The sequence below is a fragment of the Lygodium microphyllum genome, chromosome 17, assembly GCF_053477565.2.
Source record: "Lygodium microphyllum isolate KBCC chromosome 17, Lygodium_microphyllum_v1.1.10, whole genome shotgun sequence".
NCBI lineage: Eukaryota > Viridiplantae > Streptophyta > Polypodiopsida > Schizaeales > Lygodiaceae > Lygodium > Lygodium microphyllum.
This window is the reverse complement of record NC_141151.1, coordinates 23,853,173-23,881,050: the sequence shown is the minus strand read 5'-3', so window position 1 is coordinate 23,881,050 and position 27,878 is coordinate 23,853,173. Positions and strand designations below refer to the sequence as shown.

Genomic DNA, 27,878 nt, shown 5'->3' with positions numbered 1-27,878 from the left:
AGGCAGTCTTATGCCTGTCGGCAGGATGTACTTGCACCTGATTGTATTCCGAGAAGCCGTCCAGAAAACTGTAGGCTTCCTTGCCAGCCACTCTTTCAAGCATGTGCTCGGTGTACGGCAATGGATAGTTGTCCCTCTTAGTAGCAGTATTCACCTTCTTGTAATTGATGCACACTTTGATTTTTCTGTTTTTCATGACAATGACTATGGGCGATACCCAGTCCGTGTGCTCAATTTTGCAAATGAATCCTGCTCTCATCAGCTTGTCAATCTCTTTCTTGACCGTGTGAGCGTGTTTTGGATTCATAGGGTATGGTCGCTGCTGGACCGGCGTAGCATCTGGCGTCATGGGTATGTTATGAGTCACTACACTCGGATCTACCCCCTTAAGCTCTTCTGAGGACCAAGCGAATACGTCTATGTACTCTTGCAAGAGAGCGACAAGACTCGTTTCCTCTTCCTCAGTCAAGTCATCGGCAATGAAGACTAGTTAGGGTGTCTCCCCTTCTTGGACTAGGTTCACCTCCTTGACCTTGGCTGGTCCCTTGATCGGTTCACTCATTTGCCCTTGACGTTTGGCACCCAACAGGATCACTACCCTATCCCCTTTCTTGAATTTCGTAAATCTTTTAGGAAGGTCCTGCGGTTTTCTCTGTTCTTCCGTTTGTGTATCCCTGGGTTGTTTTATTCTTTCCTCTTTCAACCGTCTGCGCCTCAAGTGGATGGGTAGGTCCCCCTTGGTGTGTCTAGTCTTGGCCGGCCTAGGTATCTCTGGGTCGCAATCTGAACTTATCTCTGACTTAGAGTCCAACTCCCCATCTTCGCTAGAAGAGGTGGTCTCCCCTGGTGGTCGCAACTCAGATGGTGACTCTGTCCTAAGCACTGGTGTCGTACCGGATTGGGCAAGGCCTGCTTGATCGAAATCTATGGCTCCTACGTGTTCCAACCAGGTGTGATCACAATCGATGCGCATGACTCCTCGCTCTATTCTGAAGGCACTATTTTTCTGCGGCTTGGAGTCTGTCCATATTTGTTCTATTTCTCGTCCCTTAGTGTCGTATTCTACGGTATCCATCTCACCCTCGCTTTCGTCACTGAAAGATCGATAGTCTTCGTATTCGTTGTTGGAGTTCTCTTCGTCAGATTACTCGTCGTCTCCTAGGTCTTGGTATATCTCTTGTCTTTGATCAGGGATTAGGGCCCAGTTGTACATGAGGCTCAAGTCATGCATCCTAGTCCATTGCCACTTGGATTCATCTAAGAGATCCTGGAGTGGTTTGAAGTTTGCTGTGGGATTACCAGCTAGCTTTCCTGTTAAATATTCCAGAATCTCCTGGGTTTTCCTCTTATTATTTGGCACTTGGAAGGTGACAGGTTTAGGACTCCCCTGAAGGGTTCCTTCCATCATGCAAACTGGTACGGAGGGTGCGTCTTTAGACTTACTAATTATCTTGATGGCTTGCTCGTATGCCTCATGATCCGAGAATGGCAAGTCGATTGTAGTAAGGGCATGCATCCAATCTTGCTCGTCCTCTGGGCATGAAATATACTTGGTCAAGGGTCCATAGGAATTCTTGACTTGAGCGTTCCCTTTAAGCATCGCGGAGATGGCATCCAAGTCGACTGGTGAGGTCTTCCAGGTGTCCATCTTTACCCTCACAACGTCCGTTCTATTGCCAAGGAAGATTAAGCTGTTACCCCAATCTTCGATGACTCTGGCATTGCGTATCTAGGGTCGGCCTAATAGGATATTGTAATCCACACCCTTCATGACTATAAAGTCAACCGAGAACTAGACACCTGCAATTTTCACTGGCCAGTTTTTTAGCACTCCGAATGGTTTCACTCTCATACCATTTGCTAGTGTGACATTGAACTTAGCAGTCTCAACAGGTGGGTTTCCCCAAGTCTGAAGCACTGTGTGGCTAAGCACACTAACCCCAGCTCCCGTGTCTACGATTCCCTTTCTCGTTGTGTTGCCTAGGGCTAGGACCGGTAAGACTGCATGCGTCTTGGTGCCCTCCTAGAAGGCATTAACGTGCAAGGACTTTGGCACAGAGTGCAGCGTCAGAGTCGGTATTTGTGTCTCTGTATCATGGTCGTGCAGATCAGCATCTTGCTCTCGTGATTCTTTAACCCACTGTTTCAGGTCTTGCCATAGGGTGGGATGTTTCTTAAGCAGGTCTCCCAAACTTAGCGTCACAGGGGTGGTCACCAGCGTAGTAAGGAGGTCGTTGGCTGCTCGACTCTCTCCTAATCCAGATTGTCCTGGCCAATGGCAGTGACTGATTTGCAGGCGTGGAGCATCAAGACATGGCCTAAGCGGTACTGCTTGTGGTATGGTCGCATCCCCCGACTTTGGTCGAGGGGGTGAGACTAGCGTGCTTATGTTGGAGAGATCATCGATCTCGTCCTCTAGGATGGGCTCAGCGTCCTTTAGGTGCTCTTGGGCCTCTTTCACCCATTCCTTCACTTTCTCTATGGCCTCTAGTTGGCGCTTCGGATGTGGGTATTCCTCTACCTTAGCACTTCCCTTTTTGACCATCTTAGGGGCTGAAGTTTCTGTCTCTGCATGAGTGACCTTCTTTCCAGCAAGCAGAGTAGTAGCACTCTCAGTTTTCAATGCAACCTTAGCTTCTGGCCTATTCTTTCTCCCCCTACGGCTCTTCTTCCCTATCGATGCTACATCGAGGTTGCTAGGCCCTGGCAGTGATATGCCGGTCTGCTTCGTCTGTGCCTCCCCATCGAGGTTCTCGATACCAAACAGCCCCAATGGGACAGATGGCATGTTGGCTAAAGTTGAAGATGGTTTTTTCTTTGGGCAGTTGACAAAGAGATGAGTGATCCGCACTCAACGCACCTTAGGTCAGCTTTGTCTCTGTTTTGCTGCTCCCTCTCAGGGCAGCGTGATGAGACATGCCCTAGGTGACTAGAAGTTCAACAGATGATTGGATCTTGCGTCTGCCCTCCTAGGCCTCTACCTCGTCCTCTTCTTAATGCCATCATCGGTACTAGTCGATAGTCCATAAGGACTGCATTGCCCTCGTCGTCGTGCGAGACGTAAGGGTATACGTAAGTCTCTTCCTCATTCGGCTCTTCCACATAGTGGATTGGAGCGTCACTTGGTGGATGGGTCACGTAGGGACCATGCGGTCTAGGTATACCTGTAGGGTTTATGTCGATCCTAGGAACAATCGGCTTAATGTCGTTAGGCATAGGAAGGGCCACTGGGGCTTCCCTTCCGAAGAATGGTTGCGGCCTGTTCGCTAGAGTGGGTTGCATATGGTTGCAAGTATGGAAGTCTTCTTGGTAATCTACAATGCGCGACGTCGTGACCGAATCTACCACAGTTAGCGCAAGGTTTTGACCTAGGGTCTTGACACTCGGCTGGCAAGTGGTTTCCGCCACAGTACACACATTGGACGTGTGGGCGCGTTGGTCGTCTCAATATGTCTTGCAGCTTGGCTATCTCCATCTTTACCTCAACCAAGTCCTGGTTTGTCTCGGTGGCTTTCCCCTTATCTTGGGTGGTTGGGCCTGATCGTTCGCTAGAGGTTGAAGCTCTCTCTGAGCTCTGCGAGTTGGTTTCTTCTGAGTTTAAGCTCCTGGAGTTTCTCTCGTTCAGCTGGTCGTCAACTTTGATGGCTTCCTCAAAAACCCTAGCTAGCGTGTCTCGCTGCAAGCTTGAGTTACCTGCCAAAGCCTTATACAGTTCCTCATTTTGAATTCCGCTGATGAATACAGTTGACACCACTCTTTCAGTTGGTCGTTCGCCCGTAGGGATTCTCTTGAAGAGACTCCTCACGTGGGTCACGTAATCGCGAATGTCCTTCTTCTCCTTCTGCTTGACATTCATCAGCCGCACTAGCAGATTATCGGAGTATCTAGGCTCGACAAATCTCTTGATGAAGAGATTCTTGAGGCCGTTAAAGTTGGTTCGCTTTACAGCATCTAAACTCGTATACCAAGTCCTACCCTTGTCACCTAAGCAGAGCCCGAACGCTTGAGAGTGCTGAGTCAGGTCGGTGAGGCCGTTGGCTTCGTAGACTTGCTCGAATTGCTCTACGAAACTATGTGGATTGTCGTGGGATTGGTATTTGTCGAGCTGCTTTGCAACGATTGGGATTTTGGACTGGCTCTTGGAGCCTTGGTTTGCTCCTAATCTTGCTAGCATTGATGTTGCTAGTGCTGTGGCACTTTGCTCTGCTGCTGTGTTGTCTAGCAGTCGCTTTATGAGAAGCTCGCTTAGCGTTAAGTCTCCTTTCACGGCTTTCTCGTAATCAGCGGTTTCTACCGGCTAGGTTCAACACCCGCTATACCTCCCGCAATTCTGTGCTTTGCCTTTGGCTCCTAGCCTGCTGGTCTCTGTTGTACTCTACTATGCTTTGCAGTGCCTTGTGGGCTAGCTTCCTCTCTTCTTCTAAGTCTGGGATGATGGCATCTGCTATCCTACTGCGGTGCTCATATCGGGCGTGCGCATCGTAGCTACTAACCAGTTGCTGAATTGCCTCTGGGAAGACTCCTAAGTCGAGTTCCTCGTTCGGTCTACAGTCTAGGTTTTCTTTTGCCATCGTCGTGTTCTCGTGCTCCACTAAGCTATCGATCAGGTTGAGTAAGTTTGTCAAATCCACCTCTTTGACACCGCTTGCTTGGTCCTACTCCGTGCGTCGATAGTCTGTCTATGTCTTTGGGTCTTCTCCTATTGGTGGGTTCCTTGAGTTGTTTATCTGAGTGAGTTCCTTGACTTATTAAATACAATCCTCAATTTATCTCCTCTCAGTGTGTGTGTTCCTTCCCATGCACTTGTGCTCAATCAAGCTTTCAGTTTTCCTTAAGTGTACTTCAAGTGCGGAAATTCAAGGTGAGTGCGGCAAACAATATCTAAGCGTCTTACGTACTCTCGCTTCGTTTTGGGCCTGATAGACTTGTTGATCAATTCTCTGGCCGTCTTGACAAGGTTTCGGGTTTTCTTGCTACGTTGCCTTGCTCGTTCTTGGTCTGGTCAGGGTTTATGGCTCAGCGGGTTGTCTCTAGGACTCTAGGTCTTGCAACAGTCTACGCAAGCTGCTAAGCAGCTGCGCCTTATGATTTTGCCTTTTCCTTGCGCCAGAATCGAGTTCTGAGCGTCAGGAGGACTCGCGCGACAGGTTGTGCGGTTGAGCTCTAGCTGGGTCTGGTCGAATTTCTGGAAAATTTGGAAAAGTCCACACTTGGCCCAACTTGTCCGAATTGCAGGGGCTGAGTGGGTGACTCGGACAGGCCGAGGCGCACGGGCCAAGGGCCGAATGGACGACTCGGATAAGGTGGACTCGAACGGGGCCAAAAAGGTCTACTCGGACGGGCTGAGGCACACGGGCCGAGGGCCAAATCAAGTTTGTCTAAGGGCCGAGTTTTGTGCGGGCCGAGGGCCAAATTGGGTTGCTTGGACGGACCGAGGGCCGGGTGGGATGGTTGGCCGAGGGCCAAGTTTGTAAGTGGGGACGAGTGATGTCACTCGGACGAGCCAAGTAGGGTTTTGGACCGAGTCGGCCGAAAGACAAAGAGCCGAGGGCCGATTCTAGGACTCGGCCCAGAAATCAGCTGCTCGGACGGGCCGAGTTGCTCGCGACGAGGTAACGCCGAGGCGATTTTGATCGAAACTGACGATTTAGCTAATCATTTCACACACAACCTTCCAGATCACAACTAGGGTGCAAGGGGAAGTGATTGATATACCTGAAGCAATCAGTAAGCCCTCCTGCGACAAGATCAAATCGATTCTCCGAGGGCTCTTTCTCTCTCTCTCTCTCACTCACTGCAAGGGTTGCCAATGAGCTCTTCCTTGGCCTCTTGGCTCTTAAACCCCTTCTCGAGTAAGGTTTCGACGCTTCCAATCACTCACTTGCCGACATTAAGCATCCCAAGCAATCTTTTTGTCATTTTTTGCATGATTTGTACCTTGTTTTGCCTTGTTTTGCAACGGTAAACCCTACTCTTTTCCGATTCGATTTCCTAATCCTAACCTACACTAAATGCAAAAAGAATCGAAAGCAAAAAACTGAAATGATTTCTCCATGTTTTCCAATTATCAAACAAACAAAATAACCCAAAATACTTACTTGCTTCGAAGATAAAAAAACCCAACTTCCTACCTATCTCAAGCTCCGGTTCGAGGCTGAATCCCTTACTTCGATGCTCGATATGAGGCGCATAAGTGCTCAAGCTTAAATCCGTTGGTCTAGGAAACGGAACGAAAATGTAGAGGGAGCTCACGCTCAACCGCCAAGACCCACGGACCGCTTATTGTTTCAAGCGTTTCAAGCGAGCTCTAATGGCTATCTCTCACCTAGCCGACGCGTCGTCGATCCTATCAGTGTAGTGAGCTTACCTTGATGCCGAAATGAGTTGCCTCCTTTCTTGCACACGCCGGTAGCTCCACAATCCTAGATGCTAGCTCAAGCATCCTCAAGCCTCCTCCATCTCCAAGCTCCATCCACCATAGTCGCGCGGGCGAGAAAAGAGAAGAGAAGAGAAGAGAAGAAGAGAAGAGGAGATGGTGAAAAGCTTCACCCTCTTGATCCCTCACTCCCACACACTCACTCCCTCACACTCTCACACTCCCTCTCTCAAGAGCACACACAAGCAAGGAGAAGAGAAGAAGAGAACTCTTGTTAGCCACACACCCAAAGAATGAGCTCTCATTCACTTTTTGAACTTTATATACAAAACCCTAAATTCCCATGGGCGCCCATCTCTTTTTTACATGACCGGCCATTGTGACAAGGTTCTTTTTCTATTTCCCTCTTCTAGCCTTATGCTTCTAGCCTACACCCGTCTAATATTTTATAATTGGCACAGGAGGGAGCCTGGCGCTCTTTTACAAGAGTTTTTAGAGCTTTTTGAGGTGCCTTTCATTTAAAATTGCGCTTTTTGCCTCAGCTTAGCTTTAGAGGCCGCCTGCATGTCTTTGCTCTTTTTCCATATTTTTTTCGCTTTTTCCTTCATTTCTCCGCCATCTCGGGGTTAACAAAGTTTGAGAAATTTTATGGTGTAAGAGGGAAGAACTCCAAAATCTTCCTTAAAATAGTGTTCTTCAGCTTGGAATACAAGAAAGGAGAAGACTAGTAGAACCCCACACATCCAAATGTACAACATTAAGTAAATGCATGCTTTCATGTTTATCATGATGGAATGCATGTCTTGTTTATTTTCCAAATTAGTATGCTTAAAAAACTTCTTGCATATCAGCCACTTTGAACTAAGGCAAGCTTGTCACAATGTCACACTGTTTCCTTCAATGCAGTCCCAATGACCTTTACCCATAAGGGAAAGTTCATTTCCCACATGAAGGGGCTAATGGCCCAACTAGCTTTAGTCCAAGCTCGAGTTGTTGAAGAAGATGCCATTGTAGTAGTTTTAAAGGATGTACTAAAAGTGAAGCCGAGACTAGGCTCCAAGGGAGTAGACACGGGCTTGCAATCCTCAAATTGAAAGTGTTGAAGAAGTTGTCCAATGTACTTGGACCATGTCATGATGATGCCCCCCAATGGTGGCAACTTGGATACCCAAATAGTAGTGAAGTCGATCAAGATTAGTAATGACAAAAGTTTGCTGCAAATCAGCCTTAAATGCTGCAATTTGACCGGCTTTGGTTGTAGTGACAAGCATGTCATTGAGATAAAGCACAAGAATGATAAAATCAGATCCCTAATGTCGAATGTAAACAGTAGCCTTAGAAGGGCTATTTTGAAATCCAAGATGTAATATATGAGAATTTATGTGGGCATACCAAGCCCATGGAGCTTGCTTTAAAGCATACAAAGCCTTCTCGAGACAATAGACTTTGTGCTTAAGAGTCTTTAATTGCAAATCCTAGACACTCAGAAACATATACCTCTTCAGTGAGATATCCATGGAGAAACGCTGTCTTGATGTCCAACTGATGTACCTCCCAATGAAAGTGGGTAGCAAGGGCAATAATACTCCTGATGGTAGTAATGCGAGAGGTAGGGGTAAAAGTCTCCTTAGTTGATTCCTTGCTCTTGGGCATATCCCTTGGCAACAAGTTGGGCTTTGTACCTGTCAATGGAACCGTCTGACTTTTTTTAAATTTTATAAACCCATTTGGTACCTATTGAATGCTTGTTGTGAGTAACTTGCAAAACAAGGGACAAATTGAGTAGAGTGGGCAGCCTTCTTTATAGATGTGGATTCTCCCAAAGTTTGGGTATTTTCTTGTAGCGTCCCACCCCAAAGCAACTAGAGCATTGGGCCAAGGGTGCACATTAATTGCCTAAGGACCTACCAAGACTACAGAGGGGATGGTTACCTTACGGTGGGAGCCCAAAGGACCGCCTAGAGAGGGCAAGGCATAGGCCAAAGAGTACTTGTTGGTTGCCTAGTGATCTACTAGGACTTGCAAAGGCGATGAAACCACTTTGAACTCTTTTTTTTTGTGAGTAATTGTGCCCATTGGGGGAAATAAAGGGATGGTGAGATCCAAATCACAAAACAAAGTAATATCCCAACCACCCATCAAGGGTGTTGATGATGTAAATGCCTTGAACAACGTAGTATACTCAAGAATTATAATATTTGCTTATTTTGGAGATTGAATGGTTCAAGAAAATAGAAAGAATGAATAATTGAGGTTAAATATGAAAATAATTTACAAAAGTGTACACACTAGGGTTTGAAGAAGGGCACACAACAACCCACGCACCCCCTGACCCCCCTCCTTTTTCCCAAGGGGTTGCGTCCCTTGAAGGAGTGTATTTTTGCTCAACCCAAGTCCCTTAGAGAAGGTTCAGTTACAATCAACTTGAGAGTGAGGAGAAGTATTTCTCACTCTCATAAGATTATGTGAAAGGTATACATGCACATATGCATTACTTACTATGCAATAAAAATAATAGATCTCTTTACAGTATAAGAGTAGAAAGAGGAAAAATCAACCCTTCTCCATTGTTGAATAGTAATACATTAGTATATCTTTTTTCTTATTCTTGAAATGAAAGAAGAGCTCGAAAGGAGAAGATGCAATGAATTTACAGGTTTGCTGTCCTGTAAAACAACTAAAGAAGAGGGAATATTGAGGTATTTGATGATGATGAAGATGGGGTCAAATTTAGGCTCTCTTTAGTTACTGTATAAGAGTTTACAACCAAGAAAATTGATGTAGATTGAGGAAAAATGAGCTCTCTTTATAGGAGAAAGGGGAAAGCTAGTGCACACTTATTATTCAATAAAAAGGATTGATTTCTTTACAAGATGAGTTGGCTGATTTGGACGTATCTGTCATGGAGCCTACTCCTTTGTTCATTGACAGTCAGAGTGCCATTGTAGTGGCATGGAACCCAGTGTTTCATGCACGCATGAAACACATTGAGATCCACTATTACTTTGTCAGAAAGAGGCTACATGCAGGTGATATCAACCTTGTATACTGTTCTACTACCACCAGTAATGTGGCAGATATCTTTACCAAAGCTCTTCCTTGTGACAAATTTGAAGCATTCTGCAATGTTTTAAATTTGATCTCCTTTGATGCATGACCCTTTATATTGATCACTCTTCACTCTGGGGGGGTTTGTATAAGAGTTTACAACCAAGAAAATTGATGTTGTCTACAACTCCCCTTTGTTTTCAATTTGATTGCACTCTTTCTCATGGGAAACACTAAGACAAGAGGCTCTCAAGTAACATTACTTGTGGAGAATATGAGCTCATCTTAATGGCCATAATCCCGTATTGCTATACCTTTTGTTTCTTCTACTTGGGATAAAAAGGAAACATTTCAAGAAGCAACACAGGTTTTGCAGCATTTACAAAGCCTCAGTTAGCTCCAGAACTTGGTGATACTGAACAAGACCTCTCCAAAGACTTCTGAGTTTATTGATCTTTGATGACAGTTAAAATTCTAAGATCTTCGTACTAATTTTTTTTTTTTTGTTATTGGACTTGTGGTGTTATGGGAAGCTTGTGATGGTAGAGATGTGACCACAGCTAATTTGTTGAGACAGCATCTTAGTTTGCTGGCGGCAGCTTTTAATGGGGGGCAATAAGTTTTTGACACACTTTGGTCAATGAACATAGCATTCCACTTAGTCCCAATTTAAGCATAGTCTAAAATGATAATCAAATTAGCAAATAGATATGATAGTCTACCCTAGTGAACCCTAGAGTACAATGTGATATATTTAAGCTGAGTATTTCATAAATATTTGATGTAGACTTTTCTGACTTTCAAACACAATCTGTGATTAATATGCCAGAAGTTTTCTGACAAAAATTTTATCTCATTTTGGCCCTTTTGTATGCAGGCTCTCTCTATCAAATTTCTCCTTTTGTGCTTATTTAGTGGAAAAATTGAGAGCGCATGTATATATCTCAGATTGGGTAAACTGTTTGTCTTTGTATTTCTTAGAATACTTCTATATTATGATTGCAACAACTGTATTAATAATTTTCTTCTCTTGTATGGTCTTAGCAGCAAACATCATGTGATACTTCTGTTTGCTTCTATTATTTTAATCAGCAATGGCTATAGAGCTAGAGCAAGACAAATTCCGAAACTGAGCAGTAAGATAGATCTAATCTAGAGTGATCTTGGATGCTCGTGGAAGACCTAGAGATGCTTTGAAAGTTAATACATGGCTGGTAGGCTTAGTGCCATGCTTCCTTGATTGGGGACTGTAAGAATGCAACCTTCTGGGGCCATGAACACCAGCTGGAGCTGCCCAGTCGGTCTTTGCTTCTGATCCTTCACACAAGTGTGGGAGGGCTATGAAATGCCGGACACAGGACTCATACATGGCTGATATCTGGTTTCAATACTCTCCACATTTGGCACTGATTTTCTGGCTTCACATCCTTGCGCTGTAGCTCACTGGAACTTTGGCTTTGTGCAGAAATTTCATTATTGATTAGTGGAGTGGAAGATATGGTGCAGTAGTGTTGGTAGAATTTGGTGAATGACCTGGGGAAAAGTAGCATACTACAATGCACATGGTTCTTCTTATGTGACTCTCCACCCATATGAACATATGTGAGATGGAGAGAGGATCGAAGCTCAGCTGAGAGTGCAGTAGACAGTGTGGAGAGTGAAGCACGACACCCAATGCAATAGACTAAAGTACAACCCTTAAAACCTTGGGGTTGTAGGGGGTGTTCACACCCGAACATGATAAGTGCCCGTAAGTGTGTGACATAAGCACATACAAAAGAAGACAATAGTTCAGGGGAAAAAAACCTCTTGTACCGAGAGTAAAAAGTGCCCTAGTGTCCTATTAATCACTGACACTCTTCTCTGAGCGTAGGCGTGAGTGAAAACCCAACAAACCCCCCTGGAGTGAAGATTGATCAAAAGTACAAGGATCATCTACCACCAAAGGAGATCAAATTTAAAGCATTGCGAAATGCTTCAAATTTGTCATGAGGAAGAGCTTTGGTGAAGATGTCTGCCACATTGTTGGTGGTAGAACAATAGACAAGGTTGATATCACCTGCATGTAGCCTCTCTTTGACAAAGTGATAATGTATCTCAATGTGTTTCGTGCGTGCATGAAACACTAGGTTCCGTGCCACTATAATGGCACTTTGACTATCAGTGAACAAAGAAGTAGGCTCCGTTACAAATATATCCAGATCAGCTAGCAAGCGTCTAATCCATACGCATTCAATTGTGGTAGTGAAAGCTGCCTTGTATTCAGCTTCACATGACGATGTGGCAACAATGGATTGTTTCTTGGTAAGCCAAGATACGCAACATGAGCCAAGAAAGAAAGAATTGCCACTAGTGGAGCGACGTGAATCATAATCACCAATCCAATCAGAATCACTGTAAGCATGTAACTGCAGTGGTCCCCCTTTGGCATAAAGTAATCCAAGAGATCTAGTACCCTGCAAGTAGCGAAAGACACGCTTAACAACTTGCCAATGTGACATGCATGGCTGATGCATATATCTACTCAGGGTTGAAATTGCAAACTGTATGTCCGGCCTAGTGTTGCATTGGTAAATAAGACATCCAACTGCTGGAGCATATATGTGTATATCAAATAAATCACTATCATCGTGTAATGACAGCTTTAGTCCAGGTTCCATTGGTGTAGAGACTGGCTTGCAATCCTGTAAGCCAAACTTCTCAAGAAGTTTACCAATGTATCTTGACTGTGATAAACCAATACCTCTAGCATCATGTATGAATTGAATGCCCAAGTAATAATGCAAAGACCCTAAGTTTGACATTTCAAAAGTTTGTTGCAAATTTTGTTTGAATGCTGAAATCTGATAAGCACGTGTCCTTGTAAGCAAAATATCATCAACATATAGACAAATAATTAGCATGGATCCCCCCTATTTACATACGTAAAGGGTAGACTCAAATAAACTGTTTATAAACCCTTGGCTGAGCAAAAAGCATCTATCTTTGCATACCAAGCTCCAAGAGCTTGTTTCAAACCATATAAAGCCTTTTTCAGCTTGCAAACCAAGTGTTCGGATCCCTCAACTGCAAAACAAATGGACTGTTGTAGATATGCTTCCTCATGAAGTTCCCCATGTAAAAATGCAGTTTTAATATCTAATTGATGCATAGTCGATCCATAATGGGCTACTAAAGCAACCATAGACTTGATGGTCGTCATCCGAGAGGCAGAAGCAAATGTCTCCTCATAGTCAATGCCTTTCTTATGTGCATAGCCTTTAGCTACAAGCCTTGCCTTATATTTGTCAATGGATCCATCTGCATTCCGTTTCAGCTTGTAGACCCATTTTTTTCCAATGGCTTTCTTCCTAAAGGGAAAAGACATTAAATCTCATGTTTGATTCTTAATGATAGAATCCAATTTAGCTTGCATTGCTGCTATCCAATGCACACTGTGTTGTGTATCCTCAAAACATTTAGGCTCCTCATTATCAACTGTGCTTGATGCCATAACAAACTCCATGGTATGTGAAGTATCATGCATACAAGCTTGCCTTCTAGTACAACCCGCCATGGGTGCATCTAGATGACTATCTTTCATAGTCTGTAAATACCATCTAGGCATTTGTCTTGCCTCCTGACTGTGCACAAGCTCTTGCTGAATTTTAGTTTCAACACTTTGCTGAATATTCAGATCAGCCAATGGCTGATTTTCTGCATTTTCCAATGGACCAGCTGGCTAAACATTAAGTTCACTTGTTGAAACTCCAACTGAATCACCAAATGAAATGGGCAGCAGCCCTTCAAATACATCACGGGCAGCTTGATATGTGTCAAAACCAGCAAGGGACAATTCTGATTTTTCATCAAATAGTACATCCTACTGACAAACACCTTTTTAGAGACAGGATCATAGAGTTTGTAGCCTTTGCTCTCACTACTATATCCCACAAAAATGCATTTAACAGCCTTGTTATCCAACTTTTTTCTGAGTACTTGGGAAATGTGTGCATATGCAAGATATCCAAAGGTACGAAAGTGTCCAACAAAAGGTTTCTGGCTGTTCCAAGCCTCAAAAGGTGTAATCTTCTTTAATGCTTTGGTGGGGCATCTATTTAAAACATGGAAATCACACATTACGGATTCCATCCAAAAACAGTGTGGCAAGCTCTTTGCTTTCAACATATATCTTGTCATTTCCATGAGTGACCGATTCTTCCTCTTTGCAACCCCATTTTGCTGTGGAGTATAAGCAGTAGTGAACTGATGAACAATGCCCTTCTACTTAAAAAAAGAAATTCAACATAGAGGACATATATTCCCCTCCTCAATCCGAATAGAGAGTCTTTATTTTACAGCCAAATTGGTTCTAAATAAGTGCAACAAAAGCCAAGAATGCCTCATACACTTTTGACTTTTTCACCAAAGAATAGACCCTGCAGAATCTAGTAAAGTCATTAATAAAAGTCACAAAATAGTAACATCCTCCCAATGACTTTGTTTGCATAGGTCTACATACATTGAATGCACTAACTGTAACATTGCTGTGGCTCTAAAAGCAACATCACGGGGAAACAAAAACCGATGCATTTTTTCCAAAATACATCCTTCACACAAGTGCTTAGGAGCTGTTATAAGATTCGAGATACACGCTCGACTTTCTTATATACTTAAAATATATATAACGAATACTATGCTGGCAAAGAGAGAGAATAGATGAGAGAAAAGAAAGATGTAGAGAGAGAGAGAGAGAGGTAGATAAATTGGCAACAAACTAGGGACTGGAAGATGGGCCAGTCCCTCCCCTTGTGGAGTTATATTATTGACAAGGAGCAAGCCCCTCTGTTATACATAAGCTAGTTCTTACTTATAGATCTTGGAAACAAGATCACCGTTCCTTACACGGTATACAATCGGCTAACACTTGCATAACTTGGAAGTTAGCACCTTTCGATCCTTCTTGAGTTTCCTTCTCTCCTACACAATATGTGTAGAGCTCTCTTCTTGGCGCTTGATTTCAACAGAGCTTCCGCAGCACTTGCACCTTCTCTTCTCCTCTTGGATGCATGCAAAGTGATGCTTCCTTTACCTCTCTCACACCCAAGGAGAGCCTTCTCTTTTATAGGCTTTCAAGAGCTTCTCTTCTTGGAGAGAGACTTGAGTTGATCTTCATGTAAGATGTGGTTGTTCCAGGACCTACTTTGGAGTACTAATTTCGAGATATCTCTTTGTGTGTTGTTCGGATGAAAAAACGTCCAACACGAAAGTTGTAGATCTCACTGTTTCTGATAAGTCTCGCGGCCTATTTTTAAATATCGTCTTTCTATCGTGAGATATTTTAAAAATGGATTCACCAGGTCTTTTTTAAAAAGAACAGCTTCTCAAACTGTACTCTTAACTTGTGGTCCATGCAACCACCTTAAGGAGAGTTCATTAAATTGCCTTGGGCCTCAATCTTAATATTGACTTCCACACAAAAGCTTGTGTCTTTTTAGACCTTAGAAAGAGAAAATCACTTATCTCTTCACTTCCAGAGGATCACGTCTCTTGTCTTTCTTAGTGAGAGAATTACCTCTCGTCTTTCTTAATGAAAGAAAAGACCTTAAACCTTGACTTGTAAGGGAGAGGATGACCCCAAATGAATGCAATACTCATTACACATAAGTAAACGTTCCCGGGCGTCCCCGGATGCACACATAAATACATATACACAATGCTAATGTACTTCCTCTTCTTAGAACTTAATCCATTTTCATTTATGTGTAACTCCTTGGTTCTTGTGTACATTCTTACACTTGATAGACACTTCTTTCCCCCTTCATAACTTGTACTGTCTGTACTTGATATCCCCGTCACAGTGCTCTTATCACCCCATTAAGTGATGCACTAGGAATATTGGTCTCTAAACGGTCTGATGGCCATGCTAGATCATCATCAACACTTTAAAGAAAAATGAGTCATTAATTTATTGACATGAATTTATTAAATAGAGAACGCGTAATAAGCAATCAATTTAGTGACATTCCTCTAGCTTCTAAACAGTTGACCTCAACTGTAGAGGAGATACATAGTCCTTACGAAGATCTGGAAAGTCTTGTAGTTCTCTCTGTCATAAATTGAGCGTCCAATGGGGGATAATTCTTAAACTTAACCAGATACTTTCGTAATACCTTATCTGACCTTAGAGTATTGTCCTGATGGTGTAAAATTCTTTCAGGCACAAGGAACTTTTCTTTTTCTTCTATATTAGGTAAATCTTCCTTGATTGGTTCCATTGGAGGTTCTCCAATATAGAGACATAGCAAACTTATATGGAAAGCATTATGAATGTTTCAATGACTTGGTAGATCCAAACAAAAAGTCACATCGTTTATCTTATCTGTGATCTTGAAAGGGCCATAATAGCGATTAGAAAGCTTAACCACTTTACCCTTTTGACCTTTCTGCTTCTTTAAGCGAAACTTCTCAAACTTAAGAATAATTGAGATCTAACTTACGACGATGCTTATTAGCTTCGCGTTTCTGCTTCTCTTGTGTTCTTTGGATAGCAGCTTTTACTTAAGTGAAAGCTGTATCAATTTTTTCTAACAAACTCATCTGCTACAAAGATCTTATCCTTCATAAGAAGGATGGGTGGTACATGAGGCTTACCATAGATGATCTCAAAGGGTGCCTTACCAGTACTAGAGTGCACCGTATTATTATATACAAACTCTACTAAAGGCAAATACTTTTTCCATTCTCTTTGATTATCAGAGACATAGGATTTCAAAAGGTCGAGAACAGTAGAACTAGCACTTTCACTCTGGCCATCCGTTTGAGGATGATAAGAGGATGAAAATTTTAACTTTGTCCTGAGGTTCTCGAAGAGAGCTTGTCAAAAGAGGCTGGTCATGCGGGGATCTCGATCACTTATAATGGACTTAGGCATGCCATGATGTTTGAAAATATGAGCAATGAATAGCTAAGCCATATGATTAGCTTTGATTGTTTTTTACACAGGTATAAAGTGAGCTTGCTTATTGAATCTATCAATGATAGTCTAGATTGCATCGTTGCCTGTTTGTGTGTGAGGAAGCTCCATGATAAAGTCCATGGCTATACTTTCCCAAGGCTCATTGGGAATAGGTAACGGCTTCAGTAGACCAGGTGGTTTATGCCAGTCATACTTTACTTTTTGGCATATCTTGCACTTGCGGACATATCTTTCAATGTCAGTTCTAAGAGTGGGCCAAAAGAAATATCTTTCCAATGCTTGAGTAGTGGGTAGAATACCCTTATGTCCAGCATATGGAGATGCATGTGCTTCATCCATTACCTTGTATCGCAATGGTAATGCTATACAAATTGCTTGATGATGATACAAATAACTATCTCGAATTGATTAAGGTGTAATTGACTAACCTGAGTTAAGCTAATCCCATATGGTTGAGAAGTCGGAATTAGTTGCATACATTTTGGGTAAATCCATGAACTCGTTATGGTAAATAGTTGTGATTGCATTTACTCGAGGTCGCCGTGATAGAGCATCTGCTACTACATTCTTAGTTCCAGATGTATGAAGGATTTGAAAATGAAATATAGATAAGAAATTTGCCCAAGGCATTTGTTTCTCTGAGAGCTTCTTTTGAGTGAGGAAGTATCTTAGATTTTGGTGATCTGTTTTAATAACAAAATCTGCACTAAGTAAGTAGTGTTTCCATACTTGAAGAGCATGTACCATTGCCATAAGCTTTTTCTCATATAGTGGAGCATGTAGCTCATGATCCTTGAGGCATCGGCTCTCAAATGCTATGGCATGATGCTCTTGGTTAAGCACAGCTCCAATGTAATCCCCGAATCATCGCAGTGAACTTCAAAAGGTTTTTGAAGATCCGGAACTATGAGAATTGGTTCTTGAGTCACAAGAAACTTAATTCTTTCAAATGCTTGTAGTTGCCTTGATCCCTAGCAAAAAGGCATTCGCTTCTTAGTAAGGTCATGTAGAGGAGATGCAACATACGCAACACCTTGTATGAACCTCCTGTAGTATGAACATAGGCCCAAGAAACTTCTAACTTCATGTATAGAAGTAGGTGTAGGCCATTCAACAATGGCTCAAATCTTCTCAGGATCCATTCTCACCAGATTGTGAGAAACAATATGGCCCAAGTAATGAATTTTCGAAAGGAAAAATTCACTTTTCTTAGCATTGACCTATAGTCTATGCTTGTGAAGCTCTTGAAAAACAATAGATAGATGTTTTTTGTGCTCCTCTTTAGACCGTGAAAATATTAGAATGTTATCAAAGAAGACACATGTGAACTTTGAGTGAGGTCTGAAAATTATCTCCATCATTCGATTGAATGTGGTGGATGCATTAGTCAAACCAAATGGCATGACTAGAAACTCGTATAGTCCAAATATTATACGAAAAGCTGTCTTATGAATATCTTCAGGTGCTATCTGTATTTGGTGATAGCCGCTCTTGAGATCAATGCGACTAAAGATACTAGCCCCTTGCAACTTATCCAAGATATCATCTATCCTTGGGATAGGAAAACGATTCTTGATTGTGATCTTGTTCAAAGATCTGTAGTCTGTGCACGTATGGAAAGAACCATCTTTCTTTTGAACAAGTAAGAGTGGAGAGCAGTATAGAGAAGAGCTAGGTTGAACTAACCCTTTTTCCAACAATTCGTTTACTTGTTTTAGGATCTCCTCTTGCTAACTTGCACTTACTCGGTAAGGCGGTTGGTTAGGTGGTGAATTGCTTGGGATAATATCAATTGTGTGATCTTTCGAGCTCTTAGGAGGTAACTCTCCTGGGAGTGAATCACTAAAACAATGTTCATATTGTTTAACAAAATCATATCTGGCTTGATCAATTAAAGAGAGGGGTTCTTTTAAAGTTTGCAACTTAAAAGCATTAGTTAGTATTGTGTGTTCATTAGAGACATCAAGTGCCCTTGAATCATTTGCTTCTTTTGACTCTCTCACAAAAATCATATACGCAGAATTAGCTTTCTTCATTTCTTTAGAAATGCTAACATGACTAAGCATTGGCATAGGCCAATCTCCAGCATCAGCAATGCATACTATGTTCCAACCCTTGAATTGAAATGCAAGGGTCTTCTTAACAAAATGGGGAAGAGGTCTAATCTTGTAATGCCAAGGCATGCCTAAGATAACATCACAGTTACCAATGGGTGCAAGTAGAAAAGATTCTTGGTCATGGTAATCCCCAATTCTAAGATTCAACTTCCCTTGGAAAGGAGTGGAATTGGTTGTAAGTTCTTTAAACGCCGAACTTGATCCAATTGGTGTTTCCAATCGATCCGGTGGAATTTGTAGCCTTTTAATAGTATCCGTTGACACAAAATTATCTGTGGAACCTGGATCAAAGAGTATCAAAACTTGTTGATTGTTGAGGGTCCCCCAACCCTTTAAGAGTTGTCTTTTCTTCTCATTTGAATGAGTGTTAGCTTGTACATCCGGAATAGAATTTGAGGGTGGTGGAGGAGGATCTTTAACCACATTTTCTTTCTTTCTTTTGTGAGGACAATGAGGCTTCATATGCCCTAACTCACCACAAAGAAAGCACATTTCTTCCTCTTTGTACTTTTGTATCTCAGAGGGTGAGAGATATTTGCGCTTCTTCTTGTTACCCTCTGGCTTTGAATATTGGTCATGGGTAAAGGTAGGTCTTTTTCGATTAGTCATGTCTCTTGGTTGATCATAGAGCTGCTCTTGTCTAGCTCTATAAGAACTTATCTCCAACTTTAGAGATGTATCAGGTGTATGCAAACTTTTAGCTATGATGGCAGACTCCATCATGCGAGATAAGGTTTCATTGGATATACCTTCATGGTTTTGTGCAAATGAGGGAGTAGGCCAGCTTCAAACTTCCTTTTGTTCTCTTCATCGCTGATCTTTATGAAAGGAGTAACCTTGAGAATAGTAGACCAAAACGTGTCCACATAACTAGTGACCTTCTCATGCTCTTTCTGGCCAAGCCAATCCCACTCCTCCTTGACATCATTCTCAAAATTAGGAGGCAAGAACTGAGCATAAAACTTCTTCTTGAACTTTTGCCAAGTTGTGGGTTTTCTTCCCTTCAAAATGAGAGTCAACCACCAATTGCTAGCAGTGTCTTTCAAGTGCATGCCTGTTGAGATATCAAGCTCCACTCGTGATATACCAGGGTGACCATTGTGCATTTATGTCACCGACTTGTCATTTGTAGATGCGGTTGGTACACCGCCCATGAATAATAGCTAGATGACAGCTATCCTTATCTACTCTAGTTCGTGGCTCAGTTAGTATGCCACCTTAGTTAGTTGTCTTTGGTTTGAGACCCATATATAGGGTTCTTCTATTTCTTTGTAAGAGAGTTTTTTTGGCTTACACAAACTAAGAATAGGAAAACTGTTTTCAGCCTCCACCCTTGTGTGTATTCCCCCATTGTGCAAGCAAGAAAGCTACAAGTGAGACTCCTTCCTTCTCTCCCACAATCTTGACATGGTATCAGAGCTTTGTTCGTGGTAAGGAGCTCAAGAAAGCAAGCCAAGCTCGCAATGTTCTGGTAAGAGGAGCAGTGTTGCTTTTATTTTCTATTTTGGGAGCAGATCTCTACAGGTAGCACAGCTGGAAATTGCAAGAGTGCATTGTCTCAGGTTGAGACGTCCTTCGCGGTGAAGCAAGAGGGCAGTATATGTTGCGGGATAGGGCTTTAGTCCTTAGCGACCCTGTTTTTTTTTATTTGAGGCCATTTCGGGGCCTGTTTTGGAGGCGGAAGTTTTCTGTACGCACTCAAGAAAAGGCCCAGTTTTATGTTGTGCACCCATTGTTCTACAGGTCGGTGAAAAGTTACTATAGAAATTGCATCGTATGCTTGTGTGCAGAGACATTGGGAGTTACAGAATCATCCTTGGTTCCTGTTTGTGCAAAATCGTCACTAGGAAGTGATTGTGTGGTCAAATACCACTTTCGCCAGTTTTACAGATTTGCCCTTGTGAGGGTGAAGCTGTGTTTTTTGCAGTGACATAATTTTTTGCAGTATTCTGTAATGGCGTTTGATTCTCTTTCACAGATTGTAACTGAAAAGCTTGACAAGAACAACTTCCAAGCATGGAAGTTTAGAATGACGAATTTCCTTATGGGAAAAGGATATTGGAAATTTGTTGCAGGAAATGAAGAAGAACCAGTTCTTCCTGATGTTCCCAATCAACAGCAAATGCAGGCATTCAAAGCATGGCATGAGAGAGCCAGGAAAGTTATGTACTGGCTGTCTATCAGTATTTCAAACTCTATGATTGTGCATATTCAGGATGCAAGTACGCCAAAGAAGGCATGGGATACTTTGTCAAAAATGTATAGCACAAATACGCAAGCCAGGAAAATGTAGCTCAAGCAAGAGTTGCATAATGTGCAAAGAGAAAGTATGAGCATCAATGACTACCACATGAAGGTGAAGAAGATTGCAGATGCACTTGCTTTCATTGGGTCGCCAGTGGAAGATGATTTAGTTTCTGTGACCTTGAATGGTCTAGGAAAGGATTATGCACAGTTTCGGACATCCATTTCAGTTCGAGAAAGATTTCCTGATTTTGAGGAGTTGATTGCTCTTCTAATTTCTGAGGAGCAGAGAAATGGTGGTGCATCTTCTTCAGGAGGAACTTCAAAAGAAGTTGTCTTCTACTCAAATGCTGGAAGAGGTAGAGGCAGAGGTAGAGGAGACCGATTTGGAGGCCATGGTAGAAACCAGAATATGCAGTAAACTCAAGAAAACCAGTCATATGGAGGAGGACGTGGTAACTCTAGAGGCAGGGGGAGCCAAAGAGGTCGTGGTGGATGGCAAAGAGGCCAAAATGCAAACAGCAATGTTGAATGCTACTACTGTGGTAAAATGGGTCATATGGCTAAAGACTGCTATAAAAAGCAGAATGACATCATGAATGGGAAATTGCAACAAGGGAATTATGCATCTTCTAGTAGACAGGGTGATGATGACAGAAATGAGCATTTGTTTATGGTGCAGCACATGAACAATTCTGTGACAAGTGCAGAAGAAAGCAACGATGTGTGGTATGTTGACTCAGGTGCATCAAATCACATGACAGGTCATGCAGAATGGATGGAGGATGCAAGGAAAATGGAAAAACGAGGATTTGTGGAGATTGGTGATGATACTGCACATCCTATTGTGCAGATTGGAAAAATTCCTTTGTCTATGCAGGATGGGAAAAAGAAATACCTGTCCAATGTATTTCATGTCCCGAATATCACCAAGAATCTGGTTTCTGTTGGTCAAATGGTTGAGTAGGGCTTGCAGGTCAGATTTAATCCTCATGGATGCTTTGTTGAGGATATGAAAAATAAAGGTCGCTTGATAGTAAAAGGAAAGAAGAAGGGCAGAATGTTTACATTGGATGCAGACATGCCTGAATTGAGTGCAGCAATGTTTGCACATGGGACCGGTATAGTTGCAGATATTGATATCTGGCATAAACGCATTGGTCATGTTAATGTACAGCGACTTAAATCAATGCAGGCCCAAAATATTGTTGCAGGATTGCCTAAATTCAAGGTTGCAAAAATGCATAAGGTATGTGAAGCCTACCAATTTGGAAAACAGACAAGGAAACCATTTCCTAGACATGTTCAAGAGAGTGAGAAGCCATTGGAATTAATCCACTCTGATGTGTGGATTACTAAAGCTGCATTTCTTGGAGGCTGTCATTATTTTGTCACTTTTATTGATGACTATAGCAGAAAATTTTGGGTGTATTTTATAAAAAAGAAAAGTGAAGTTTTTGGGCATTTCAAAACTCTTAAAGCTATGGTTGAAAAAGAAACAGGCCTGCAAATAAAATGCCTAAGGTCAGATGGAGGGGGAGAGTATCTCTCAAATGAGTTTGCAAGGTTCTTGCAGGAGCATGGCATAAAGTAGCAATATTCATGCAGTCATACTCCACAACAAAATGGAATTACAGAAAGGAAAAACAGGCATATTGGAGAGATATCTCGTGCCATGCTCAATGAAAAAGACCTGCCAGATTTTTATTGGGCTGAGGCAGTTGCTACAACAGTCTACATAATGAACAGGACTCCCACTGTAGCAATACATGGGATGACTCCAGAGGAGAGGTATACTGGTAGGAAACCAGATATTTCTCATTAAATTTTTTTTGGTTGCATTGTCTATGTACATGTGCCAGATGAGTTGAGATCCAAGTTGGATCCAAAAGCTGAGAAGTGCATCTTTATTGGTTACTCTCTGCAGCAAAAATGGTATAGATGCTATAACTGTGACATTATTGTGACATTAAAAGTGATATTTAATGTCACATTAAGGTCATAAGTGTGGAATGTGACATTAAAAGGGATATTTAATGTTACATTAAGGTAAATTTAGGGGAACATGCACGAGAATGACCGTCCGGGCTCTTGGGCGCCCGAACGGGGTTAAGGGGAGCCTAGAGAGTAAGGGAGTCCAGGAATAGTAGGACTCCAGGAAGTTGACGGCTGGCAAAGAGATAAGCTTGAGGGCCAGCACTTATCTAGGCGTGGCTGGGAGGTTAGTCTGTCTCGTGCTTCCATCTTTTCAAAAAAACTGTCCCCGTAATCTAACATTGGTATCAGAGCCTATGTTTCTGATCATTAATCAAATAAGAATCCGTCAGGTCGTCAGTTTTGGTCATATCGCGTGAGCAGCCGGAACCAGGAGCTGTGAAGACGTGACGTGACTCGTCACGAAAATAATCGCTGGAGTTGCTGGTCATTAAGACGTCGATAATAGTCGACGGGCCGTCAGTCAGAAAACGGCCGTAAGTCAGAAGCGGGCCCTCAGTCAGAAGCGCCCCGTCCCGTTGCGTGAGAAAACGGGCCGTCAAAGAAATTTTAAAAGAAACATTAATGTGACCTTCAACCTCACGGCAGAAAAAGTTACGAGGAGAAATGTTTCCTGACGGGAAGGAAAAAAGAAAAAAAGCATCCGCGAGGATCAGACGTGAAGCTGCCAGCACCCACGAGAACTAGATCAGAAGTGGAGCCGCCAGTATCAGATTGCTGAGACGAATAGGACTACTCCTGAGACGGATAGGACTGCGACTGCTGTGAGACAGGCAGAAAACATTATATACAACTGAAGTCACAGTCTGCCATTAAAAATCAGGGAAGTATTTTATCTTGTATGCAAATTTCTTATTTTTGCTTTCCAATTCCAGTGTATTAATGGCAGAAAAAGGGAAAGAAAGGGTAATGGAAAGTTCTAGTTCCGGGGATCAACCTATGGCAGATCCCCATGAACTAGACATACAAGAAGAATAATGGGAAGAATTTTTTGCCACGAGAGAGCAATTTGATGATCTTTCTGCTCGTGTGCAAACTCAGGGGGTTCAAATGGAGTTTTTAACTCAAACACTTACTGAAATAAAATCTCAGCTAACTTTATTATTGGAAAAAGATAAAAATAAGATAGAAATCTCAGATGTCCCATCTTCATCCAAAGATTTAGATGTGACCATTCGAGATTCTAAAGAACCCCAAACCTATCATAAATTGAGGGATAATCTGGTTTTAAAGGATATGAAACCACCTCAATTTTACGGGGAGGAAAAAGATAGGAATAAAGATACAATCTTTAATTTCCTCCAAAAATGGGAAGATTTACATAAATTAAAAAATACCCCACCACATCTCCAAGCACTGGAGGCCAGTTTAACTTTGGGGCCCAAAGCATATAAGTGGTGGCGAACTTTAAAGGAGGCGAATAAAATACCTGAAACTTGGGCTCAATTTGAATCTGTCTTTTTAAAAGAATTTCTTCCTGAAAATGAAATGGAAAGAAATTGGGAAGATTGGGATTATGTCAGACAAAAGGGACGGCCCCTACTGACATATCTAGAGGAATATCGTGAGATAATCCTCAAACTGGAAGGAATTGATGAATTCCAAAAAACAAGAGGATTCATTAGGGGACTGGATAAAGCCTGTAAAAAGGAAGTAAAACGGAGTTTACCTAAGACGCTTGAAGAGGCAATTAAATTTGCATTAATTTATGAAGATAGTACGCGTCCAGGTACACTCACCAGTCTCACTGATACGGAGCCCAAGTCTAAGGAATTAGAAACCTCAAAATTTGTGGGCAAATTTAAAAGAAAAATACCATTTTTCAAGGCTAAAAAACAACCTTTTGAAAAGAAACCATATATGAGGCCAAAGCTAAGTCCTGATGACTTTGATAAGGCCAAAAAAGAAAAATTGTGTTTTAATTGCCTATCCCCTAACCATGCTGCTTGGAATTGCTCTCAAAAGAAAAAGGGGGAAGACAAAGGAAAGGACAAGGGCAAGGGAAAAGAAAAACAAATCCATGTAGTGCAGACCTTAGAATTAAAGGGCCATGAAAAGTATAAATCTTTAAAGGTCTTGCACATGGATGTACAACATAAGTGTTGTATTTCAACTTCTTTGTGGCAGCCTACTTTTGGGCCACATGATTTACTTAGAGTACATGGATTGATAGTTGGAAAACGGGTTAGAGTCATGATTGATGACTCTGCCACACATAATTTTATAAATTATGTACTTGTCAAAAAATTGAAACTTCCCCAACAAAACAATGAGCATCAATACGTTGTGCGTATGATACAAGGCCAAGACAATAAAATATGGGATACAATGGTATCCAATTTGGAAATCGAGATTCAAGGATATAAAGATAAGCTTGATTTCCAAATAATGAACATGGAAAGAGCTGATATTGCTCTAGGGAGGGAGTGGCTATGGGGATTGGAACCATCCTTAAAACGTAGCTATCACCATAATACACTGGAATTTGAAAGGGATGGTAAGACTTTTGTCATTCAAGGTGAACATGAAGTATCTGATAATCCTTTGCTGTGTTCTACTGAAGTTCAGAAGCTGATAAAGAAGGAAGTTTGTGAGGTATATATGTTATGGTCTCTTCCTGTACAGAATACTTTTACTTTCTGTAATATAAAGCAACAATTTTCTTATGTTTGCGAATTGAATGTAAATAATGAATTGAACAGTTTGTTAGATGATTTTAAAGATGTGTTTCCTTCTGATTTACCAAGTGGCCTTCCACCAGATAGGGGTGAAATAAATCACCCAATTGATATAAATAAGGATACACACCCAATTTCAAAACCACCATATAGGCTAAGTGAAACACAGCATAAAGAAGTTGAGAGACAAATTAAGGATTACCTGGATAAAGGATTTATTCAACCTAGTAATTCACCTTGGGCTTCACCAATTTTATTGGTAAAGAAAAAAGATGGTTCTATGCGACTTTGTGTTGACTATAGAGCACTTAATAAAATAACGGTGAAGAATAAATTTCCTATGCCCAGAATGGAAGATCTTTTTGATCAATTGCAAGGAGCAAAATTCTTCACAAAGATAGACTTAAGATCAGGTTATCACCAAATAAGAATTAAGGCACAAGATATTTCCAAAACGGCATTTCGTACTAGATACGGGCATTATGATTTTTTGGTGATGCCTTTTGGTCTCACTAATGCACCAACTACCTTTATGAAGCTGATGAATAGTGTTTTACGGCCCTATCTAGGACATTTTGTAGTAGTCTTTTTGGATGATATCTTGATCTTTAGTAAATCAAGAGAAGAACATTTGGAACACTTACAATTAGTATTCCAACTGTTAAGAACACATTCCCTTTATGCGAAGAAAACTAAATGTGAATTCTTTGCACAAGAGGTCAAATATTTAGGGCATATAATCTCGAAAGAGGGAATCAACATGGATCCAGAAAAAGTAAGGGCAATTATTGAATGGCCACCTCCACGGAACCTGGAAGAGCTGCAGATCTTCCTAGGTTTATCTGGATTTTATCGTAGATTCATTCGAGATTATGCCAAAATAGCTGTTCCAATGACAGACCAACTTAAAGGGAAAGGGAAAAGTTTTAATTGGGGAACAGACCAAAATGAAAGTTTTCAAAAACTTAAGGTAGCTATTGCTACAGCTCCAATATTATTAATAGTGGATCCCAATAAACCATTTGTGGTTGAAGCTGATGCCAGTGACAAGGCAATAGGCGCGGTCTTATTACAAGAAGGTCGACCAGTTGCTTTTGAAAGCAAGAAATTAGATCGTGCAAAACAAAATTATTCTGTTTATGAGAGGGAGCTGTATGCAATAGTACATGCAATGAAGAAATGGAGGCACTATTTGTATGGTGCCAAACTTTTGATTTTATCGGATCATGAAAGCATTAAGTGGCTTAATGATCAACCAGATTTACATGGGCGTAAAGCCAGATGGGCCGAACTCCTCCAAGAGTTCGATTATGAAATAAGATATAGAAAAGGAAAGTATAATATAGTAGCTGATGCACTCAGCAGAATGCCCATCATTAATGAATTGAGTTTTACTCAGTTTACTTCCAACTTGCTTGAATCTTTAAAAGGGAAATGTCAGGTTGATCCGACATATTCCAACATATGGGAGGCAATAAAAAATGGGGATCCAAAAGAAAGTGCTTCTACTGAGGAAGGAATATCTGAGGATGTTCAACTAGCAAATGGAGCATCAGGGGTTGCTCAAACTGGATTCAAGTGGAAGAATTTTACCATTGATAATGGTTATTTACTCTACAAGGGTAGGGTATGTGTCCCGAAAGATATAGAAATAAGGCGCCAGATACTCTTTGAGTGTCATGATACCCCTAGTGCGGGACATCTAGGAGTTAATAAGACTTATAGTCTTATTAAAAGGCAGTTCTATTGGCCTGGAATGAATAAGGACGTCCTTGACTATGTGGTCAAATGTAATAAATGCCAGGTTAATAAAGCTGAAAAATTAAAAATGGGAGGACTTCTCCATCCATTAGAAATTCCTTCGGGAAAATGGGAGAGTATCTCCATGGACTTTATTGTTGCTTTACCTAGAACATAGAGGGGGCACGACTCTGTGTGGGTAATTGTGGATAGGTTAACCAAAATGGCTAGGTTTATTCCAACTTCAATTGATGTTAAAACACCAAAATTGGCTAGATTGTTCGTAGAGAACATATACCGATTGTATGGCCTTCCGGCAAATATAATTTCTGATCGGGATAGAAAATTTGATAGCCATTTTTGGCGTGCCGTATTTAGGAAATTGAATACTAAACTTAGCATGAGTACGGCGGATCATCCGCAAACAGATGGGCAAACTGAAAGGGTTAACCAAATTCTTGAAGATATGCTTAGGGCATATGTAAGCAAAAGGCAAACTAATTGGGAAGAGTATTTACCGATAGCCGAGTTTGCATATAACAGTGCCAAACACTCTTCCACTGGATATAGTCCATTTATGTTGATGTATGGGTTTCAGCCCAGAGCTCGTTTTGCAGTAGGACTGCATAAGGAAAAGGTTCAGGCAGCTAAAGACTTTTTGGAGGATATGAATAGTATGTTAAAATTTGCTCAAGAAAATATTAAAAAGGCTCAAAGTCGAG

The 27,878-nt window shown here is 41.7% G+C and overlaps 1 protein-coding gene across 3 annotated transcripts in view; it reads left to right on the top strand.

Annotated features, from left to right (window-relative positions):
- The window catches only part of LOC148021688 (diacylglycerol O-acyltransferase 1-2-like), a 217,241-nt gene that overhangs the window by 45,492 nt on the left and 143,871 nt on the right, over window positions 1-27,878 (top strand). For all 3 annotated transcript variants that reach the window (XM_087697180.1, XM_087697179.1, XM_087697181.1), the window contains exon 5: window positions 10,302-10,377. In XM_087697180.1, the coding sequence (XP_087553306.1) occupies window positions 10,302-10,377 (76 nt within the window). The remainder of the gene's footprint in view (window positions 1-10,301; window positions 10,378-27,878) is intronic.